A 22,237-nucleotide genomic window follows, 5' to 3' on the forward strand; every position below is an offset into this window, starting at 1 on the left:
TACGTACAGCAGCCTTAGGAAATAAAAAATCAAGTTCAGAATTCTGAAATTTCCATAAAGAAAATATGCATCTTTCCGTTGTGGGTCAAAATTTCATGTTGTTGAAACACAAAATAGTTTTAAAAGAGGGACGAAAGATACCAGAGGGACAGTCAAACTCATAGATCGAAAACAAACTGACAACGCCATGGCCAAAAATAAAAAGACAAACAGACAAATAATAGTACAAATGACACAACATAGAAAACCAAAGACTAAGCAACACGAACCCCACCAAAAACTGGGGGTGACATTTTTAAATGTTACAAAGCAATTTGGTAACCACCATTTAAAACTACTTCTAAATCAGTCTTAACATTTGTCGGTCCTGAATTGAAGACCTACCTTTTCACTTTGGGAGATCTAAGATGGATTAGAATAGGAAGATTATGTCCAGATTTACAGTAAATGAAAAAAATGTGGCCTTGCTAATAATTTCTGAGATTTTATACATAAGTGAGGTGTACTGAAATCAAAGACTGAAATATTTTTTATAGTTTTAAGGTACTAAAAGTTCAAACTGGTATTCATCTCTGTTCATGAATGTATTTGTACAAAGTGTCATACAATAAAAAATTGTAAAAGTAGTAATTGTTTGATCCTTTTATACAGACAAATATGACCTTTGTTGGTGTTGTTGGAATGTTGGACCCTCCACGTACAGAAGTAATGGACTCCATTAAAAGGTGCCGTGATGCTGGAATCAGAGTCATTGTCATCACTGGTGATAACAAGGTACTTCACTTAACATATATCTTTTAAAAAATAAAAATTTTGGCCTCTTTGGCACTATTTTCATCTGTTTAAAATTTGCCTTGTTTAAATTATTTAAATCAGCTCCAAACTTCCCAAATTTTCTAAATCATAAGCAATTGTATAAAGTTTGGATACCATTTATCTTTTTCTTTTTTGGTACATGTGGGTTGCTGTCATTGATATGTTCTCAACTTTTACTCATATAGATATATATTTGTAGATGGATAATGAGAAAGAGAATGTCTGCCCTCCTTGAATATCTGAATTTTGAAGTTGACTTGAGTAGCTAAAAATGATATTTAGAATGGCTATCTTTTTTTAATGCTTGCTAAATACTCCTTTATATGTATCTTGACTTTGCAAAAGTAAAATGCCATTTTATTCCTCACTTACGATAGAAAGGAGCATTATGTTATTCAGTCTGTGTCCGTCCATCTGTCTCATTTCAGGTTAAATATTTGTTACAGGTTATTTACAATGAAGTTGTGGTTACTTCAACTTGAAACTTACCAAGCATGTTGATGTGAATTTAAAAAAAAAAAATATGCCGAATTAGGGTATTGATTCACTGAACAAACATGGAAATAAGATGATGTGAGTGGGGCATGCAGTCCTATTTACCTTTCTTCTTCTTCTTCCAAATACTGCCCACATTCAACATGATGAATATTCTGGCAAGTTTATTCTTTATTCTTGTTTTGTCAAGAAATCCCAAATAACATACCTTATCTAATACAGAGAGAGAGCAACAATTAGTTCTGCATGGAAGACTAGCAATAATTTATAAGTGGATGGTATATATTTTTGTCTCTCTTTTTATTTTTTTGGAGAAGAAATAACCAATGTTTGCTATTTATTTATAGACTCCATTCTTTTTAACTGTAGGCTACTGCTGAGGCAATCTGCAGAAGAATTGGGGTATTTGGTGAAAATGAATCAACAGAAGGCTTGTCATTTACTGGACGAGAGTTTGATGACCTGTCTATGGAAGAGCAAAGAAGGGCTGTTATGAAGGCTCGTCTATTTGCACGTGTAGAACCAACTCACAAAAGTAAAATTATTGAATATCTACAGGGAGAAGGAGAAGTCTCAGCTATGGTAAGTGTTGTTAAATATATGTTACAAAGAATGGGGAATTGGGTTTAACAAATGACTTATCTTTTAACTAGTAAATTCCTTTTCTTTGAAAGATATGTGTTTACATTAAATTATGATGAATTTTACACGAGTTTAGAATGTGATTAAAACCGTGGCAGATGAATGGGCTTCATTCTTTAAATCTGACGAAGAAAGTGAAGAATTTGAATGATTTACTCAATCAGATTTTGACAAAAGGGATGTTTTCCGGATTGGGAGTCTTCCCAGGATGAAGAAGCAAATAATTTGAATAAACCCTAGTCACGACATTTCATGTCTGTCTAGGGCAGCTTTCCAGCTTGAAAAAGAAAAGAAAGAAATTGATTTTTTAAAATTACTATTTAATTGAACATTTAATTAAGAGTCCTCATAACACAGCTGAAAAAATTCTCTCACTACAAATTATCTCAAGGATTTAACAAGTTAACCTACATATCAGCTACAGTAGCTATCTAATCAGTGAACTGTAAAGGTGCCTGCGGTAGATAAGAAGTTAAACATTTGAAATCTTTTAGAAATAAATTACCATTCAACATAGGGTCACTAACTACATGGAAATTTCACACTTTTGACTTGAATGTTTAAAGTTTTATATTAAAGGGAAACAAAGCCTAACTTGTCAATACAAAAAAATGAGCTGACAATATTTCTCTTTATTTGTACTTCCATTTATCAGATAATGATTAAAACATTATTTTGCATTATTTTGAAAATAATTTGAGAATATGATTTATCTTTAGACAGGTGATGGTGTAAATGATGCCCCTGCTCTGAAGAAAGCTGAGATTGGAATTGCTATGGGTTCTGGTACTGCTGTGGCAAAGACCGCTTCTGATATCCTTTATTACATGTTGAATAATTATTTTGTAAAATCATATTTGTAGCATGATATAATTTTGCTAGCATTGACTAGAAGTAATATTGATTTAAAAGAAAATACAAGAGGAAAAAAACTACTGATGAGAGTATTTTTATGCCCCCGCTGTAGCAGAGGGGGCATTTAGTTTTACCCTTTTCAGTCTGTACGCCTGTCCGTCCGTCCGTACATCCCAAAATTGGTTTCCGTTCTCTAACTTTAGTTTGCCTCAACTAAATGTTATGAAACTTATACACTATGCTTATTACCACAAAACACATCAGGTTTGAATTTTGGTGGCGTCACTTTTTATACGACCGCAAAAATTAAAAATTTTTTGGTCGTATATTGGTATGACGTTGGCGTCGACGTCGTCGTCGTCTGGCGTCGTCCAGTGTCGTCCGAAGACACATTGGTTTTCGCACTCTAACTTTAGTTTAAGTGAATGGATCTCTATGAAATTTTACCACAAGGTTCAATACCACAAAAGGAAGGTTGGGATTGATTTTGGGGGTTATGGTACCAACAGTTAAGGAATTAGGGGCCAAAAAGGGGCCAAAAATAAGCATTTTTGTAACTTCCAGACATAACTTGTGTGTTAGTGTATGGATATCTCTGACATTGTACCACAAGGTTCCATATCACAAAAGGAATGCTGGGATTGATTTTGGGGGTAATTGTCTCAAAATTTTAGGAATTAGGGGCCAAAAAAGGGGCAAAAAACAAGCATTTTTCTAGTTTCAGGACAATAACTTGTGTGTAAGTGTTTGGATATTTCTGAAATTGTACTACAAGGTTCCATATCACAAAGGGAAAGCTGGAATTGAGTTTGGGGGTAATTGCCCGAAACGTTTAGGAATTGGGGGCCAAAAAGGGGCCAAAAATAAGCATTTTTCTAGTTTCCAGACAATAACTTGTGTTCAAGTGTATGGATCTCTCTGAAATTGTACTGCAAGGTACCATACCACAAAGGGAAGGCTGGGATTGAGTTTGGGGGTGATGAATCATAAGGGGGTTCAAAAAATTTGGGGGGGGGATTTTATTTTTTTTTTATTTTTTTTTATTTTTTTCCTTTTTTTTTCTTTTAAAATTTTCCATTTTAAGTTGGTTATTACTGATTTATATTTAAAAGCAAAAATAATGATATGATAGGAGATACACACCAAACAGGATGTGTAAGTTATTATATAATAAGTATTGTGCAATAGCAAGAAATTTTCAATTGCACAGTATTGCACAATAGCAAGAAATCTTCAATTGCACAGTATTGCGCAATAGCAAGAAATCTTCAATTGCACAGTATTGCGCAAAAGCAAGAAATATCCAATAGCACAATATTGCGCAATAGCAAGAAATTGTCAATTGTACAGTATTGTACAATAGCAAGAAATATTCAATTGCACAGTATTGTGCAAAAGAAGATACTTCGTATAAATTGCTTATAACTTGATCAATTTCAATGGGTTTTTTTTTCTTGAATTCTTGGGGTTCTTTAATATGCTGAATCTAACCGTGTATTAAGTTTTTGGATTTTGGGCCCCGTTTTTAAATTGGTCCACATTGAGGTCCAAAGGGTCCAAAATTTAACTTTGTTTGATTTCGTCAAAAATTGAATTATTGGGGTTCTTTGATATGCCGAATCTAACCGTGTATTTAGATTCTTAATTTTTGGTTCCGTTTTCAAATTGGTCTACATTAAGGTCCAAAGGGTCCAAAATTAAACTTAGTTTGATTTTAACAAAAATTGAATTTTTAGGGTTCTTTGATATGCTGAATCTAAACATGTATTTAGATTTTTGATTATGGGCCCAGTTTTCAAGTTGGTCCAAATCGGGGTCCAAAATTAAACTTTTTTTTGTTTGATTTCAACAAAAATTGAATATATGGGGTTCTTTGATATGCTGAATCTAACCATGTATTTAGATTTTTGATTTTTGGGCCCCGTTATCAACTTTGTCCACATTGAGGTCAAAAGGGTCCAAAATTAAACTTTGTTTGATTTCATCAAAAATTGAATTCTTAGGGTTCTTTGATATGCTGAATCTAACCATGTATTTAGATTTTGGATATTGGACCATAATAGGTGAATGTCCAATTTAAAATTTTTAAGTTCTTAGACCACATTCATTCTGTGTAAGAAACCTATGCTGTGTCCAATATTTAATCACAATCCAAATTCAGAGCTGTATCAAGCTTGAATGTTGTGTCCATACTTGCCCCAACTGTTCAGGGTTCGACCTCTGCGGTCATATCAAGCTGCGCCCTGCGGAGCATTTTATTCCGTTCTAGAGTTATGCCCCTTTACAAATGGAAAAATTGCTTGTTTCCGTTCTCTAACTTTAGTTTGCCTCAACCAAATGTTATGAAACTTATACACCATGCTCATTACCACAAAACACAGATCCAGTTTGATTTTTGGTGGCGTCACTTTTGCCGTACTAGCTATAGAGTTATGCCCCTTTACAAATGGAAAAATTGCTGAATTTTTCGTATCCGTTCTCTAAAGTTTGCCTCAACTAAATGTTATGAAACGTATACACAATGCTTATTACCACAAAACTCAGATCAAGTACAACCTTGGGTAGCATCACTTTTACAGTTCTTGAGTTTTGTCCCTTTATAACGTTATATGCAAGCGGGGGCATCATCTGTCCCATGGACACATTCCCCATTTATTTCAGAATTAGATAACAGCATAAAAAATAGTAAAAAATATGTTTTGTGATAACTTCGGGGTAAATGAATGAATGTATATTCAAGCTTTGAATAAGAACTAAATAACACTAGCAAGTTGGTGACCATTGTAAGCCTTGATCTAAATGGCCCTGTTGACTTTGCATTTTGGATTTTTTCTTTCAAATCCTTCATCCAGCAAATTTTTCCTCCTGATTCTTAGAATTACATTTGAATATGAATCCTTGACAGCTGTTTACAGATGGTATTGGCAGATGACAACTTTGCTTCCATTGTAGCTGCAGTAGAAGAAGGCAGAGCCATCTACAATAACATGAAACAATTTATTCGCTACCTGATCTCATCAAACATTGGAGAAGTTGTTTGGTATGTATTATTTTACTTGTTGTGGATGATATTGACAAGTTTATAGATATTTATACTGTTTATGGCATAAGCCAGGCATGTGTGGACCAATTTACTTGCAATTTATCAAATTCTGTTTAGATTTATACTCCAGGGTTTTAGCTGACCTGACCTTAAAGATTATGTGAGCTTTTCTCATTTTACTTTCAGCCTAAGTTAACATGCTAAAATTGCATAAATATCTAAAAATTACTTTGTCAACTGGGAACAGACTTCTAACTCATTCATTCTTAGGGTTCTACTGTTAATTCTTATATTTACCCTACTGATCAAGTAATGATATGGCTTCTTTTACTAAAACAGAACATACCCGTTTTCATGGCTATCCTTGGCAAAAGATGATAGAGGTCAGGTTAGTTTTGTGCCAGCTGACCTAATTCTACTCTATTATTTTGATAATTAAGACAGAATTGCATACATTTATATTAAAAGTATGAGTTTCTTTCTGGTTGACACATTTATGACCGAATTGTGTCCATTTATGATGATATTGACCAGCATGGTATTTGATATATAATCAGATGATAAAGAGTAAATGAATGTTTTGTATCTTATATGAAGCATGTAAGACATAATATTTGCCTGTTTCTGTTAACAGTATTTTCCTGACAGCTGCCCTTGGTATCCCAGAAGCTTTAATTCCAGTACAGTTGTTATGGGTTAACTTGGTAACGGATGGTTTACCAGCCACAGCTCTAGGATTTAATCCACCAGATCTTGACATAATGAAGAAACAACCAAGAAGTGCCAAAGACAGTCTCATCTCAGGATGGTTGTTCTTCAGATATATGGCTATTGGAAGTAAGTTGTTAATATATCTTCTTAGAATTTTTACCTACAGATTTAAGAATTTTCAAAAATTAAATTTTTGAGAGAATTGGAAGATGTTTAAATTAATTTCAAAGTTATGTTTACAGTTGGTCATCTTAAATGAAATACAGTGAAATGAAGTAAATAAAACTTTTTCCAAGATAAATTGTTTGATAAACTCCTGGAAGAAAGTGAGTCATTAAAAAAGGAAGAATTAGACCCAGGAAAAGAACCATTGGATTGTTGTTATTCTAGAAAATTCCCCAAATATTTCATTTCACTTTGTAAAATTATTTACATGACAAATAGGCCTTTAAATGTGAGGAAGTACAGAGGTCAGAAATTAGGATACTGATACTGTCATTACCATTAGTTTTCTTGGTCTATTTCCAAGTTCTATGAGTTTTTGTTGTGATATTTATTCCTGTAAGATTACTACAAGATTTAGTAAAAAAAACGTACTATAAATGTGTGTTTTCCTTTCAGTCTATGTTGGTTGTGCCACAGTTGGAGCAGCAGCTTGGTGGTTTATGGTCTATGATCATGGACCCAAACTTAACTATTACCAACTTGTAAGTATCAGTGGTACAAAGAAGCTTTTTACATATAGTATGTAGTGAACGCTAAGTTAATAATGATGACTAATCAGTCGCACATATATATACTGATTTAAAGGAGATGTGTAGCCATCAATAAGACAGCAACTCAACAACACAAAAAAAACCCAAAAGACAATCTAACAGGTTAACATATGGTCTTCAACAGTAAAGAAATTGTCAATACAATACTGTGGATTCTTGGATTTTCGTGGATATTTGATTTCATGGTTTTACCAAAGTCTACATACAAACTTTTAGAAAAATTGTACTTTGTTGAACATTTAAATTTGTGGTTCACCTGTACTTACAAGATCCATGATAATTGTATCCAACCAATAATAATGAATCCACAGTATGTCACATGGAAAAGTTTGGAATAAATTTTACAAAGACCATCAGAGATCTGCCATCTATACCAAATTCCTAAAATTACAAAAAAAAAAACAGTGAACAACCACTGATGAGGTTCCTTACTGGCTGCTGACTTTATTAAGTTACTCTGTTATTTTTATGGAGAAATTGTAATAATAAAAAAAAAACTATATTTCAAGTGTAAGACTAATAAATTTAATTTCTAAACTTATTATGTGAAAAATCTTTTTCACAAGCAATAAGATGCTTGGATGTGTCTTTATAAACCTGTGTCAAATTACCAAGTAATACAAAAATATACACTCCTCAATTTTAAAATAGAAAATTATTATCTAAAAACATGACAGCTTTTTAAGGATATATTTCTTAACATAGAATGAGTACACATAATCATCTTATTAAAGTATACTGAGAACCAGTAATAGAGTAAAACCTACCATTACAATAAGCAATTTTTATTCCGATTTATTAACTGAAATTATAAAAGATTGAAGTACTATTTTGATTTTCATTGCATTTACAGAAAAAGGACATTCATCAAAACTAAATTTACAAGCTTTACTTTTCTTTTAAAATAAACATTTCTCTATAAGATATGTAGTGGAAGTAAGTAACTTTCTATTAAGAATAGTATTGTGAATTAAACATGAAAATAGCTGGGTCACTCAGTTTATGATAAAAGAGGAATAAGCATCCACGTGACTGAGCTTTGTGAAAAGATTTGACTATTTACTGACTATATTACAGACCCACCATATGCAATGTCCAGCTGAGCCAGGAATGTTCAAAGATGTTAGTTGTCATATATTTAATGATCCTCATCCAATGACAATGGCCCTGTCTGTACTGGTCACTATCGAAATGCTCAATGCATTAAACAGGTAACCAGGGCACAATTTTCAAGTACAAGGTGTTGGTTTTATATCTGTTCTATATAGACACTTATGATAAATACATGTTTGAAATCATTATTACATAAAATTTGGCTCATAGAATTCAAACAATTTGAAAAGAAATATTTCTGATACTAACCTAAAAATATTTCGGCATAGAAAAAAAAGTTGAATATTTTACTAGATATTATTAAGACAATGGATAAACAGTGGTATATTTCACAAGTGTCTATATTATCCTAATATTAATGTATCAAGAAACTACGGCATTATCATTCAAATTGAAATTGTTAACAATATTTTAATGAAGAAAATGATTACAAAAATTCTGAGAATTCCATTACAGTATTCCATAGTTTCTTGCTTGCATTTTATTTTATCTCCTTACAGGCTATCCGGACTCCTGGTGCTGGTCCTACCAGCATACAACATATTTTCTATTTCATAGCAGAATATTCACATAGATGTTTGAATTACCAAAAATCAATGAAAAACGCCAAATATATCAGCCTCTATAAATTTAAGTGACATGCACTGTAACTTGAAACAGTCTTTGTGACATGTTTACATTTAATATTGAATGAAGTCATATGTTGCTTAAGAGGCTTTGAACTAAATTTTGCTTGTTTTGTTCTTTGAATGAGAACCTTCTTAATTAATAATTTGGTGCTATATTACTTCTAACTAGTCTAGTTAGTTTTATATTTTCTTTGCCTGATATCAGGAGAATGCTTAGTTTATATTCTGCTATAAAAAGTCTTGTTTTACTCTCATCCTTTTATTTTAAATCATTACTATGTTATTCCTTACACTTTCTCCTTAGACCCACCATTCCCAGTGTTTGGCCCAGGAAGAAATGTTTAAAGGCATCAACTGTAATATCTTTGACAGTCCCCATCCAATGACCATGGCTTTGTCCGTGCTGGTTGTCATTGAAATGTTGAATGCTTTGAACAGGTAAGGAGCTGCAGGCATAGCAACAGGAATGTACACTGAATCACAAAGGGCAGCATATTAGTTCCCACTCCTGTCAAATGTTGCATGACTGATGCAGATAAGCCTGTACTACATACGGGATTCTGGACTCTTCTCTTACAAAATATTTGTCTTTTTACATCAGTAATACTTTTTGAATATCCATGTTCATGAATTCCTATTTTTACTTTTCATTTATCTGATAGATTTGTCAGACTAAAAGCTGTATATCAGAATTGATAACAATTATGACACAAATATACTTAATCAATTCCTTCTTTACAATTTTGAATCGCGAATTAAGTATTCTTTGCATGTTAATCTGCATCTGGATGCATTTAAGTCCAGGCTATATATCCCTTTGTGGTACAGGGTTACAGCAAACATAGGATAAGTGTATACCATTCTTCTGACCAACAGAAGGCTTTAAAGAAACTGAAAGCTGTTGAAATTAAGATGGACAGGTGACATCATGTTGGTTAACTAATTGTGCACTAATAGTGCATTGCATTTTGTGATTTCAACAGCTGTCAATTGTTTAAATGCCTTGTGTTAAAGGCTAAATTCCTTTGACCAGTTTCATGGTACACACTTCTCTGATTTTTGCTGTTCTTATTATTCCAGACATTCTGGAGTAATAACTTAAAATTCCTGCATGCTATATATCTGTATGCTTCTTATCTTGTTTAAGAATCAGAATAGTTTGCTTAAATACGGTATCATGATTTATTTCAGTTCAAATATTATTTTGCTATTTAATTTTAAATTGAGTTTAATATCTTATGGATTACATTTTCATTCAGTTTAACAATTATGAAGTTGGTATTTGTTATTAAGATGAATAAAGAATCAGCTTCAATTCCCAGCACTCCTGCTATTCTTGACCTTGGCTTGTTGCCTCCACCAGCAGACAGTATGTTTACTTTATGCAAATTTTAAAATGTTGATAACAGTTCGCAGAATAATGCTGAGGACTTAATTTGTATATAAAATTTATCAAGTTAATGAATCACACAAAGTGTGATGTGTAATTTTGTTTAATTGAAGTTATACTAAGTGCTTATAGAAATGCAACACATCATATGCCAAGGTAAGTCCTTTTTTCAATGGCAATACAGAATAGTTCTTTTTAGACATACCAGGAAAATTAGTAAAAAATAGGGAATATGTGAACATTTGGATCTCAAAATTAGAAAGCTCTGAACAGTTAGAAAAGTTCTGTTATGGAAATCTGCAAAATCTTACTACAATTGGTTAACTTCTAACAAAAACTTTTATTAAATGGAAAAAATTGGGTGTTGCCTTTCTATTGACACTCAGTAATTATATACACAACAATATGTTCATTACATGAAATTGGGTTAAATGAAGTAATAATGAAAAGTAAAGGAAGATGAATAGCTAGATTTTTTTTCCTGAAAAAAAGTATTTAGTCTTTATGGCTTCAGCTGTATAATTTAGGTATTTGTGGTACAAAAGGATGGAAATTTTTTTCATAGTGCATTAAAAATCATTGACAATTATTCACAGCAGAAAATTTTTATGACATTAAAGAGACTAGAAATTTGTTGATCCATTTCCCCCTTAACTACATTTAAATGAAAAGGACTACAGCTTACTAGAAATATTTTTTTAGGCATGTTTTATTCCAGACATTTTCAGTGAAGGAATTTGCTCAAACTCCACTTAAAGATTGATATATTTAAAATATGTATTTTTCTTAGTCGATTTAGATACAATTGTTGTACTTGTAATGATTATGTTTGATATTAACTTGAAAGTTTTAGTAGTCAGTTTAGTGTAGATAGTACCAATCATCATATTTGTAGTGCTAATATGTACTAAATAAAGTTGTTATTGTATGCTTTTATAGAAATAACAAACTTATATTTTACTATGTGTGGATGATATTTGTTAGTTATTACCTATCAATCATAATTGGTAAACATAGGCTCTTTGCATATCTAAGGCAATTCCATCACATTTGTGAATGTGGGATAACATTTATGGAAGTCTTAACTTTTAATCCCAGTTTTATTTACTGTATATTCATTTATTTTTGTGGATACCAATTTTTGTTGATTGAGAACAAATTGTATATTTGTTATTTGATTTCATTGTTTTGCCAAAGATTGTATACAAGCATATAGACAAAATTGTACTCTGTTGCACATTTACATTTGAGGTTTACCTTTTCTCCAATAAATCCACGAAAATTGGTGTCCCATGAATAAAAATGAATACATGGTATAAGGAATATTCAATGTCAAATATGTGTCCTGTCAATTTTGTCCCTAAATGTTGTTGATGATCACCAGATCACTACATTAACTTGTATTCAGTTCACTTGAATGAAAACTTTACTCTAAATTTTGTGTCCATTGTTTTGGGAATTAAACCTCTAAAAATTTTCTCATGTTTAAAAAACGCACCATTTAAAATCAACATGTCTACAATCATTGCATTAACATTTTACATTAATACCATTTCCTCTGCAACTAGCTGACCAATTATAACCAATATCAGCAGAAATAACTCATGGAAAGTCTTTTTAAATAAAAATCTTTGTTTTATTCTAGTTAGAATAATTTTAGTCAAAATAGTTTATTGCTTTGATTAGACAAATTTATCAAAAATCAAATGCTAAATTCTGAAAATAAAGCAAAGAACAGTTACTACAAGGTGACTGATTAATCTTCATTGGGATGAAAAGGGCCGTTCTTGACATAGAGCATAGATACCAGGCAAGGTATATATGTTCTTTGGAGCTTGTAGTTTCTCAAAGGCAGCTGCAAAGCCCAATTTTATGGAACTAGGAAACACATAGTGATGTGTTGAATCCTTTTCTAAAGCAATATTTGCCTCATCTTTAGATTCAGTAATTAATAACAGATGGTTCATTTCATGTAATCCTCATTTCATTCAAGTGAGATGAAAATAACATAAATAATGAAAGTAGAATAGAAGGCCCTCTGTATGACCATCAAGCAATGAGATATGGGTAGTTAAGAATTTTTTTCATCATACAGTTTAGTAATTTTTGGAGTCTGACCTAAACATGTTTTTTTTTTGTTCAAATTTTATACCAGAAGTGTATTGGGAAATTAAATAGATATAGAGGTCAAATTTTGAGCATTCTTTGTAAGGAAGGGTGGAAGATACCAATGTAAACATTTCTTTTACCATTTAATGTGATAAAGTTTGTATAGAAATATTAAACGGATGTTCATAAACAGTTGACTCCAATTTGCTAAAGCAGCAAATATAACATATACATGTATGCTGCTGTCATTTAGGTGCTTAAAGCCCAAAATAAAATACCCTTTTCTTGTACCTACACCATGATATGTATTCCTACTATTAGCATATCTATGGAAATTTGTTAATGGAGTGTTTAAAAGACACTAGAATTACATTCACTGTATATTTTATGTAAAAATGTTGATGTTTTCCGAGTAGCTTTAGTCGGGATTTTTCCTCAATTCTTGGAACATCTGTAGCTATTGAGTCATATGGTAGTCATTTTGTAACTGTTTTTATACGACCGCAAAAATTGAAAATTTTTTGGTCGTATATTGGTATGACGTTGGCGTCGTCGTCGTCGTCGTCGTCGTCGTCGTCGTCGTCGTCGTCGTCGTCGTCCGGCGTCGTCTGGCGTCGTCCGAAGACACATTGGTTTTCGCACTCTAACTTTAGTTTAAGTGAATGGATCTCCATGAAATTTTACCATAAGGTTCAATACCATGAAAGGAAGGTTGGGATTGATTTTGGGGGTTATGGTACCAACAGTTAAGGAATTAGGGGCCAAAAAGGGGCCAACAATAAGCATTTTTGTAACTTCCAGACAATAACTTGTGTGTAAGTGTATGGATCTCTCTGACATTGTACCACAAGGTTCCATATCACAAAGGGAAGGCTGTAATTGATTTTGGGGGTAATTGCCTCAAAATGTTAGGAATTAGGGGCCAAAAAAGGGGCAAAAAACAAGCATTTTTCTAGTTTCATGACAATAACTTGTGTGTAAGTGTTTGGATATTTCTGAAATTGTACTACAAGGTTCCATATCACAAAGGGAAAGCTGGAATTGAGTTTGGGGGTAATTGCCCGAAACGTTTAGGAATTGGGGGCCAAAAAGGGGCCAAAAATAAGCATTTTTCTAGTTTCCAGACAATAACTTGTGTTCAAGTGTATGGATCTCTCTGAAATTGTACTGCAAGGTACCATACCACAAAGGGAAGGCTGAGATTGAGTTTGGGGGTGATGAATCATAAGGGGGTTCAAAAAATTTTGGGGGGGGATTTTTTTTTTTCTTTTTTTTTTCTTTTTTTCCTTTTTTTTTTCTTTTAAAATTTTCCATTTTAAGTTGGTTATTTCTGATTTATATTTAAAAGCAAATAATAATGATATGGTAGGAGATACACACCAAACAGGATGTGTAAATTATTATATAATAAGTATTGTGCAATAGCAAGAAATTTTCAATTGCACAGTATTGCACAATAGCAAGAAATCTTCAATTGCACAGTATTGCGCAATAGCAAGAAATCTTCAATTGCACAGTATTGCGCAATACCAAGAAATATCCAATAGCACAATATTGCGCAATAGCAAGAAATTGTCAATTGTACAGTATTGCGCAATAGCAAGAAATAATCAATTGCACAGTATTGTGCAAAAGAAGATACTTCGTATAAATTGCTTATTTCTTGATCAATTTCAATGGGGTTTTATTCTTGAATTCTTGGGGTTCTTTAATATGCTGAATCTAACCATGTATTAAGTTTTTGGATTTTGGGCCCCGTTTTTAAATTGGTCCACATTGAGGTCCAAAGGGTCCAAAATTTAACTTTGTTTGATTTCATCAAAAATTGAATTATTGGGGTTCTTTGATATGCCGAATCTAACCGTGTATTTAGATTCTTAATTTTTGGTTCTGTTTTCAAATTGGTCTACATAAAGGTCCAAAGGGTCCAAAATTAAACTTAGTTTGATTTCAACAAAAATTGAATATATGGGGTTCTTTGATATGCTGAATCTAACCATGTATTTAGATTTTTGATTATGGGCCCAGTTTTCGAGTTGGTCCAAATCGGGGTCCAAAATTAAACTTTGTTTGATTTCAACAAAAATTGAATATATGGGGTTCTTTGATATGCTGAATCTAACCATGTATTTAGATTTTTGATTATGGGCCCAGTTTTCAAGTTGGTCCAAATCAGGGTCCAAAATTAAACTTTGTTTGATTTCAACAAAAATTGAATATATGGGGTTCTTTGATATGCTGAATCTAACCATGTATTTAGATTTTTTATTATGGGCCCAGTTTTCAAGTTGGTCCAAATCGGGGTCCAAAATTAAACTTTGTTTGATTTCAACAAAAATTGAATATATGGGGTTCTGTAATATGCTGAATCTAACCGTGTATTAAGTTTTTGGATTTTGGGCCCCGTTTTTAAATTGGTCCACATTGAAGTCCAAAGGGTCCAAAATTTAACTTTGTTTGATTTCATCAAAAATTGAATTATTGGGGTTCTTTGATATGCCGAATCTAACCGTGTATTTAGATTCTTAATTTTTGGTTCCGTTTTCAAATTGGTCTACATAAAGGTCCAAAGGGTCCAAAATTAAACTTAGTTTGATTTTAACAAAAATTGAATTTTTAGGGTTCTTTGATATGCTGAATCTAAACATGTATTTAGATTTTTGATTATGGGCCCAGTTTTCAAGTTGGTCCAAATCGGGGTCCAAAATTAAACTTTGTTTGATTTCTACAAAAATTGAATATATGGGGTTCTTTGATATGCTGAATCTAACCATGTATTTAGATTTTTGATTTTTGGGCCCTGTTATCATTTTTGTCCACATTGAGATCAAAAGGGTCCAAAATTAAACTTTGTTTGATTTCATAAAAAATTGAATTCTTGGGGTTCTTTGATATGCTGAATCTAACCATGTATTTAGATTTTGGATATTGGACCATAATAGGTGAATGTCCAATTTAAAATTTTTAAGTTCTTAGACCACATTCATTCTGTGTCAGAAACCTATGCTGTGTCAAATATTTAATCACAATCCAAATTCAGAGCTGTATCAAGCTTGAATGTTGTGTCCATACTTGCCCCAACTGTTCAGGGTTCGACCTCTGCGGTCGTATCAAGCTGCGCCCTGCGGAGCATTTTATTGTATGTATTTTTTAGCCAAAGAAGATGGATTACTTGTTTTAGCCTTTAAATAAAAAAAATTATATAACTGAAATATTTAAAGAAGAAAAAAACCTGCATTATATGTAAACATACTAAGTCTAAAGAAAACATGCTATGACTTTTTTGAAGTCAAAGAAAGACGATTCTAGCTGCATTTTGATTTTGTGCATGTTATAATTTGTAACATTGATTTTACTTCCAGTTTGAGTGAGAACCAGTCATTGATAGCTATGCCTCCATGGTCCAACCCTTGGTTGTTGGGTGCCATTGCTCTCTCCATGTCTCTTCATTTCCTTATTTTGTACACAGAAGTAATGTCTGTAAGTATTATACTTATTAAGATGATGATATTTCATGTAATTCAGTTGAAAATTACTGTTAGGTTTGTCACATGTCACTTTTTTCCTTTTGGGTGTTTTCATAAGTAATTATTTGTTCGCCCTGTACAAGGATTAAGTTTTGGTTTAAGGCAATTATTATAAGATGGGTTCTAGTTAATATGTACAAGTTGTATCATAAAACGGTATATGTTTTTTTCAAATCCTGTTAAAGAACAATTTTGCCTGCTTTTTCTTTAAAATGTGCCAGAAAAATTACAAATACACTAGTCTATTGGAACCTGGTCCGACCTCTTTTCTTTCATGTAAACTCTTGTGAAATGATTTTATTGATATGCATTTCTCTAACCTTTCTGTCCGACAACTACTGAACAAAGACATGTTTATGTTATATACACTCAATTGTGCAACTGGAACCTGAAAATCTTGATGTGCTATTTAACAAACGTTGAAACTCGGCAAATGGGAACAAAATGGTTAAAATCAAAACAAAAAAAACAAAAAAAACAGTGTTATAAGACCATATGTTTACTCTATAGCTGTACTTCTTGTTACATGTATGCATCATTGGATTACTGTATTGTTAGCGTAAATCCAAATTTATTATAATTATATGTTTGTAGAAATGCAAACACCATACACATTAAAAATACTTCAGAGTAATTTTCAATATACATACACACGCTATAGATACCTTGAATTAAAATCACAGAATTGGTGATTTAATTTCTTAATTATTTGTGGAGAAGAATTTATAAAATGCGTACTATAACGATTGACGCTTGAGAATAGATAAGTCAATACAAGTTTAAAGTGAAGGAAATTATTATTATATTATAATCTGAGTGATGCATCTGGCTCACGAATTTTCAGTTTTGGTTTTTTTCTTGACAGTGTTTATTTGTTGTTGGATTGTTGACGTATACCCCTCATCTCCTCTTATTCATATAAAATAGAAGGCATATTCCATCAACATGGAACATAAATACCTTCTCCAGGGTATTTGTTTGTTTGCTTTAATGTAATTTCCTCTCTTTTTCTTTCTATTTTTATGCCCCCGCTGTAGCGGAGGGGGCATTAAGTTTTACCCTTGTTTTTTAATGCAAAAAAGGAGATGTGGTATAATTGCCAATAAGACACTAAAGTTCAAATGAAGTGGATGTAAGCAATTATAGGCAATCGTACGACCTTCAACAGTAGAAAAAACCTGTACCATATAGTCGGCTATAAAAGGCCCCGACATGAAAAATATGAAACAATTCAATTGAGAAAACTAATGGCCTAATTTATAACAAAACAATTCATGAAAAACAAATATGACAGACATGAATCAAGTACAACCACTGAACAACAGGCCCCTGACTTGGGACAGGCACATAAAAAATGTGACGGGATCAAACATGTCTGTGAGCACTCAACCCTACCCCCAACCCGGGACATTATACTTATTTTTTATACACATATTTTTATGTTTCTTAAATTGTTTTGTTATGTTCTTCCTTGAAAAAGAAAGCAAGCAAAACTTTTTTTTTTCAATTTAGGAACACATCAATAATCTTGAGGACAATTTCATTTTCTTCTCGGCAAACCGACCTTGCTAAACAATTGTTATTCTCCTTCATCGGATCAAAGAGGAATAACTCTTATAAACGTTTCCAGTTGGTGGAAACCTTGACGTCACAAACTGTTGAAGACATAATACTGCTGTGCTTGTATGTGTGCATAAACAATAGAGGGATTTGTCTTTAAAATCTGAAAAAGAAATTTCATTCATCAATACAAAATATGGGGATATAAATGACACTTCTGTTTACATGGCTGGTATGATTTTGTTACATATGTATATTCATATTGTTTGATTATTTTGCAGACAATTTTCCAGATCACCCCATTGAACTTGGCAGAATGGTCAGCAGTGTTAAAGATATCAATCCCAGTCATCATACTGGACGAAACATTGAAGTTCGTCGCCAGAAAGTTTACTGATGGTAAAAAAAATATTTTACTAGGTTCAGTAACAATGTTCCTCGTCTGGGTTGTGTACATTGGACTGGCATATTTATCTCCTATATGATGATTGTTCCCATTAGTTTTTAAACATTTTCCTACCTTGTCATGCATCTCGTCAACAACCATTGTTTTCCTGCCCCAGAATAACCTGATTACCACAGAAATAGCATTGACTTAATCTCATTAATATCAGGAAATTATGGTTTCCATTTGTTAATTGTTGTGATATTGTCTAGAAACATTTTGAAAAAAGGGAATTGTTTTATTTATAAAAGTTCTTAATATAGAATAGTATTGATTTTTCAGTTGGTTTTATTCTTTGAGTGAAACATCAATTTCAATCTTATTAATAGAACTCTTCTGTTTTAAATCATCAAGTTTTAATTTTGCAATATTAATAATGGATGGATGGCCTTTAAGTTAGAAAGTAACTTTCACCAAATTACTGTGGTATTAATTCAAATTGGTGATAATACTCTAACAATAATCCAAAAATCTGAACTATTTTATTTATTTTAAGTTGCCATGCTATGATTTGTTTCCCCATTTCTTACTTTATGTGATAAAGTATTTCCAAGAATTTCATCATAATGTGTGAGTGTGTGTTGTTATATTTCATTTTGTCATAAACATTGTATCTGTAAACTCATTGTCCGAAATAATATATTGTATTTATTTAGAGAGGGCAACTACTAAAACCAAGCAGAGTTCAATTAATTTAAAATGTCTATCATAAGAATCTATTTAAATTTCATTCACATTAAATTTTAATGATTTTATAAAATGAAACTAACTATCTAAGTTATATATTCTGACTAAAATGAAGTGCTTATTTGAGCTCCATTTCTAAAGTGAATTTTAGTTAGATTTTTTTTTGTGAATGTTGTAAAAGTGACAGTAAGATATAAGGTGTTCAACATATATAGTCCATTCTTTGAATGCCATCTTTGTTTTTGTTTTTGTTTTCATGCATGTCTTTGTCATCTTTTTTTTTCTTGGTGATGTGTGATTGTATGGTGAGGTTTTGCTTTTAAACTAGTTCATATGAGCATATGCTGTAATCACTCGTCGTTTGCACTTTGATGCAGGTCAAATTACATTGAAAACTTACATAATTAGATAGCAAAATGGTGTTAGAGAAATAATACCTTTTGGACATATAGCATTTGCAATGCATATAAGATTACATGCAAAATTTTAATTCAATATTTGGAAAGAAAAAAATTGGGGAGGGGGTTAAAATTGAAGAAATTATAGTATATGTTCATAAGCAAACTCCTGAAACTATACCTTAGAATCCTGCTTGGTATTAGTAGTGACAACAGTTATTTCTATCAACAGTTAAGACAGAAGTTTTTATTAGTGTTTTTATTTATTTAAACATAGATTGTCTATTGCAGATTTTAACTTGTGACTACATTAACATTGAATACTGAATCTTTTCACTGTCCATTCTAACTACACTACACATGTGTCTTGTAACATGACACCTTATTTCGTCACCAAATACTAACAGAAAACCAAAACTTAGACATCAAATTCACACAAATTCCTCAAGCATAATATTAATAGATGTAAAAAGGGCTTTATTTGGAATACATTATTGTTCCAAGACCATTTAAATAAATAACACAAAATCAAGGACGTGTTAATGTGCAATACAATATTTAAATCTACAAACATGAGTAATGAACGTTTTTAGATGGACAGTGAAAATAAGTCATGAACCATTCATGTGATTTTGTGTAAACATTTAAGGTTGCTTATTTCACATTCAATCTTGTGCAGCAGTAATGCTTATCAAAGACAAGGTAAAGGTGATTGTAGCCACATGCTTACAACTTGTACATGTAACTTGAATAAAGTTAACATTATTTTTATGATACCTCTATGATAAGTGCTTAATGCATTGCTGAGTCAAGTTCATAATGTCATTTTATAATATCCAGATTGTTTATATAGTTTAAGACAAATTTTTCAGTGGACTAAAACTTAACTGGTTTACACAGCAAATTGACAACAAAATGGTAACAATAATAATTGTATATATGCCTTTCTAGTGATCTCTACATTTTTCTGCTTTAAGAAATCCAGTCAAAACAAATTTTTACCTGAAGTGTGACAGGTTTTTCGAAATAGTTTGTCAATTTGAAATTTAACTGTAGTGATCACAAGTTATCTTGCATGATAAAAGTAATAAGCTTCTCTTGCTATATTCAACTTTCTTATGTAGTTAATCTGTGTGCAGCTGTATAAAACATATCTGCAAATCTTTAGCGTACCTTCTAATATATGATCGACAATATTAAATCTTTCAAGAAATATTATCTTGAACACATCAACATTAATATAAATTTAAGTCATAACCATTTGGCTTTTTTCTAATAAAAATATTGTAAAATTGTAGCAGATTCTTTTCACACCAAATTCTTCGATCCAAAATTAAAATGCATTGTTGCATTCTACATGAAGATGTTTATGGGTCTATTTTCAAAAGATGTAAAAGTTAGTATTCAATCTTCCTTTTTCTTTTCAAACAAATTTCAGTAATGCAGAATTTTCTTTAGAAATGAAGCTAAGTGAGAAAATTTACCACCAAAATTTGTTGCATAGGAATTCATTATAAAAGCTGCAAACCACTTTTGAAACCCTGGCATTATATGTCATGTGTATAATTTGAGTATTTAATTGTTTTAATTAGAAAACTTATTACAATAAATTGCTCATAATTTCATTTTTTGTTTGAATTTACCATTATTATATGTTACTGTTGCTGGACAACTCCCACAATATTTCATTTGATATTTTCTTGGATTGAATTATTCTCATTTATTTTTTCATTAATTATTTTTTTTGTCCATGGATTATGTCACCAATGAAGGACATGAACACAATTCATTTAAATATTGGCAGTATGAAAATGAAAGGTTGTGGTAGGTGTCCAAACCATTCACAAAGTGTGTGCTGTCCAAGTTACATTCCATATTGTCTACATGATGAAATTGTATTGAGGGTACTTTTTGCAATAATTAAATGATAGAATATATTATTGTGAAAAATCTTTTATAAATTAAAGTATACAAAAATTGCATGGTGTGTTTTGCCTTCTCCTTTTCTGCCAGGTAGACTACATGTTAGCAGTAATATAAACATATCTTGTTGATGTGTGGCTTGCCACTGTATATAGTCATTACTAATATGTATTCCAAAACCCCAAATTAACTCGAAAGTAGCAGTTACAAATACACATCTTCCATAACAGTTCACAAAAAATGTGTATCTAATTACTTGGGACCTGAACTCACGTTATTCGTGTATTGCATGGATTTAATTTTATTGTGCATGCTTATGTGTTTGTTTTTAAATTGTTCTATATATGTTGAACATTAATATATGTATAAAGGAATATATATATATGCTTTCCTATTTTACAAAGTGTCTTCTATATTTCATATTTGAAACTGAATTATATAACATGATAGACAGATAAAAAAAAAAGATAAGTATTGTCAATTTAAACTGTCCCTTTTACAGAATTTTATATATACAGAAGTAAGGAAGATTATATTATTATTAAATCACCATAATTTTAATGTTTTGGTGAAATGTTTTCATTTGGCACCTAATGTCCATGATTTGAACTTTGATTCTAAGGACATTGTGACAAAATTGTTATAAGATTTTGAAATTTGTTCCAGAAAAACCTTTTATTTAAAAAGTAGATTTGTTTTTAATTCTTTAAACCAAATGTACTGTCATGACAGGTCTTCAATAAAAATGCATAGGAATGATAAACACAATAAGTATTACTATTCTTTTCTTTTTATTCTAAAATAAATTATTTTAATCACTATAGTTTAATACATACTTTTGTCAAGTAAAGATTTTATATATTATGTTACATATTTTGATTTTGAATCATGCATGAGATTGAAGTCAATGCTATAAAAAAGAATATGTGGTTAATTAGGTTTACGCAAATGGAAGAATTTTAATATGGGGGAAAGAATGTTTGTATGCAACTTACAAATTTAATTAAATAAACATAAATATTTATTTATTAAACATAAACTCTATGAAATACTCTTAAGCTTTATGATAGAAGCAAAACAAACGGTTGTCACAGTTGAGAAATGAGAATTGGTGTATT

General features: G+C 31.5%; 1 protein-coding gene across 6 annotated transcripts in view; it reads left to right on the forward strand.

Moving 5' to 3' along the window:
• LOC127712158 (calcium-transporting ATPase sarcoplasmic/endoplasmic reticulum type-like) overlaps positions 1–22,237 on the forward strand; it is an 85,060-nt gene that overhangs the window by 58,314 nt on the left and 4,509 nt on the right. The window contains exons 18-27 of one of the 6 annotated variants that reach the window (XM_052218441.1): positions 652–774; positions 1,681–1,893; positions 2,673–2,766; positions 5,722–5,848; positions 6,486–6,688; positions 7,184–7,269; positions 8,416–8,549; positions 15,942–16,059; positions 17,948–18,065; positions 20,069–20,114. In XM_052218441.1, the coding sequence (XP_052074401.1) occupies positions 652–774; positions 1,681–1,893; positions 2,673–2,766; positions 5,722–5,848; positions 6,486–6,688; positions 7,184–7,269; positions 8,416–8,549; positions 15,942–16,059; positions 17,948–18,065; positions 20,069–20,076 (1,224 nt within the window). In that variant the 3' untranslated portion in view covers positions 20,077–20,114. Of the gene's footprint in view, positions 1–651; positions 775–1,680; positions 1,894–2,672; positions 2,767–5,721; positions 5,849–6,485; positions 6,689–7,183; positions 7,270–8,415; positions 8,550–9,384; positions 9,519–15,941; positions 16,060–17,947; positions 21,177–22,237 lie in introns of those variants that run through there. The other 5 variants (XM_052218439.1, XR_007986974.1, XM_052218437.1 and 2 more) reach the window with 5 other exon arrangements.

The sequence above is a fragment of the Mytilus californianus genome, unplaced genomic scaffold (assembly GCF_021869535.1).
Source record: "Mytilus californianus isolate M0D057914Y unplaced genomic scaffold, xbMytCali1.0.p SCAF_8, whole genome shotgun sequence".
In the NCBI taxonomy this organism is placed as follows: Eukaryota; Metazoa; Mollusca; class Bivalvia; order Mytilida; family Mytilidae; genus Mytilus; species Mytilus californianus.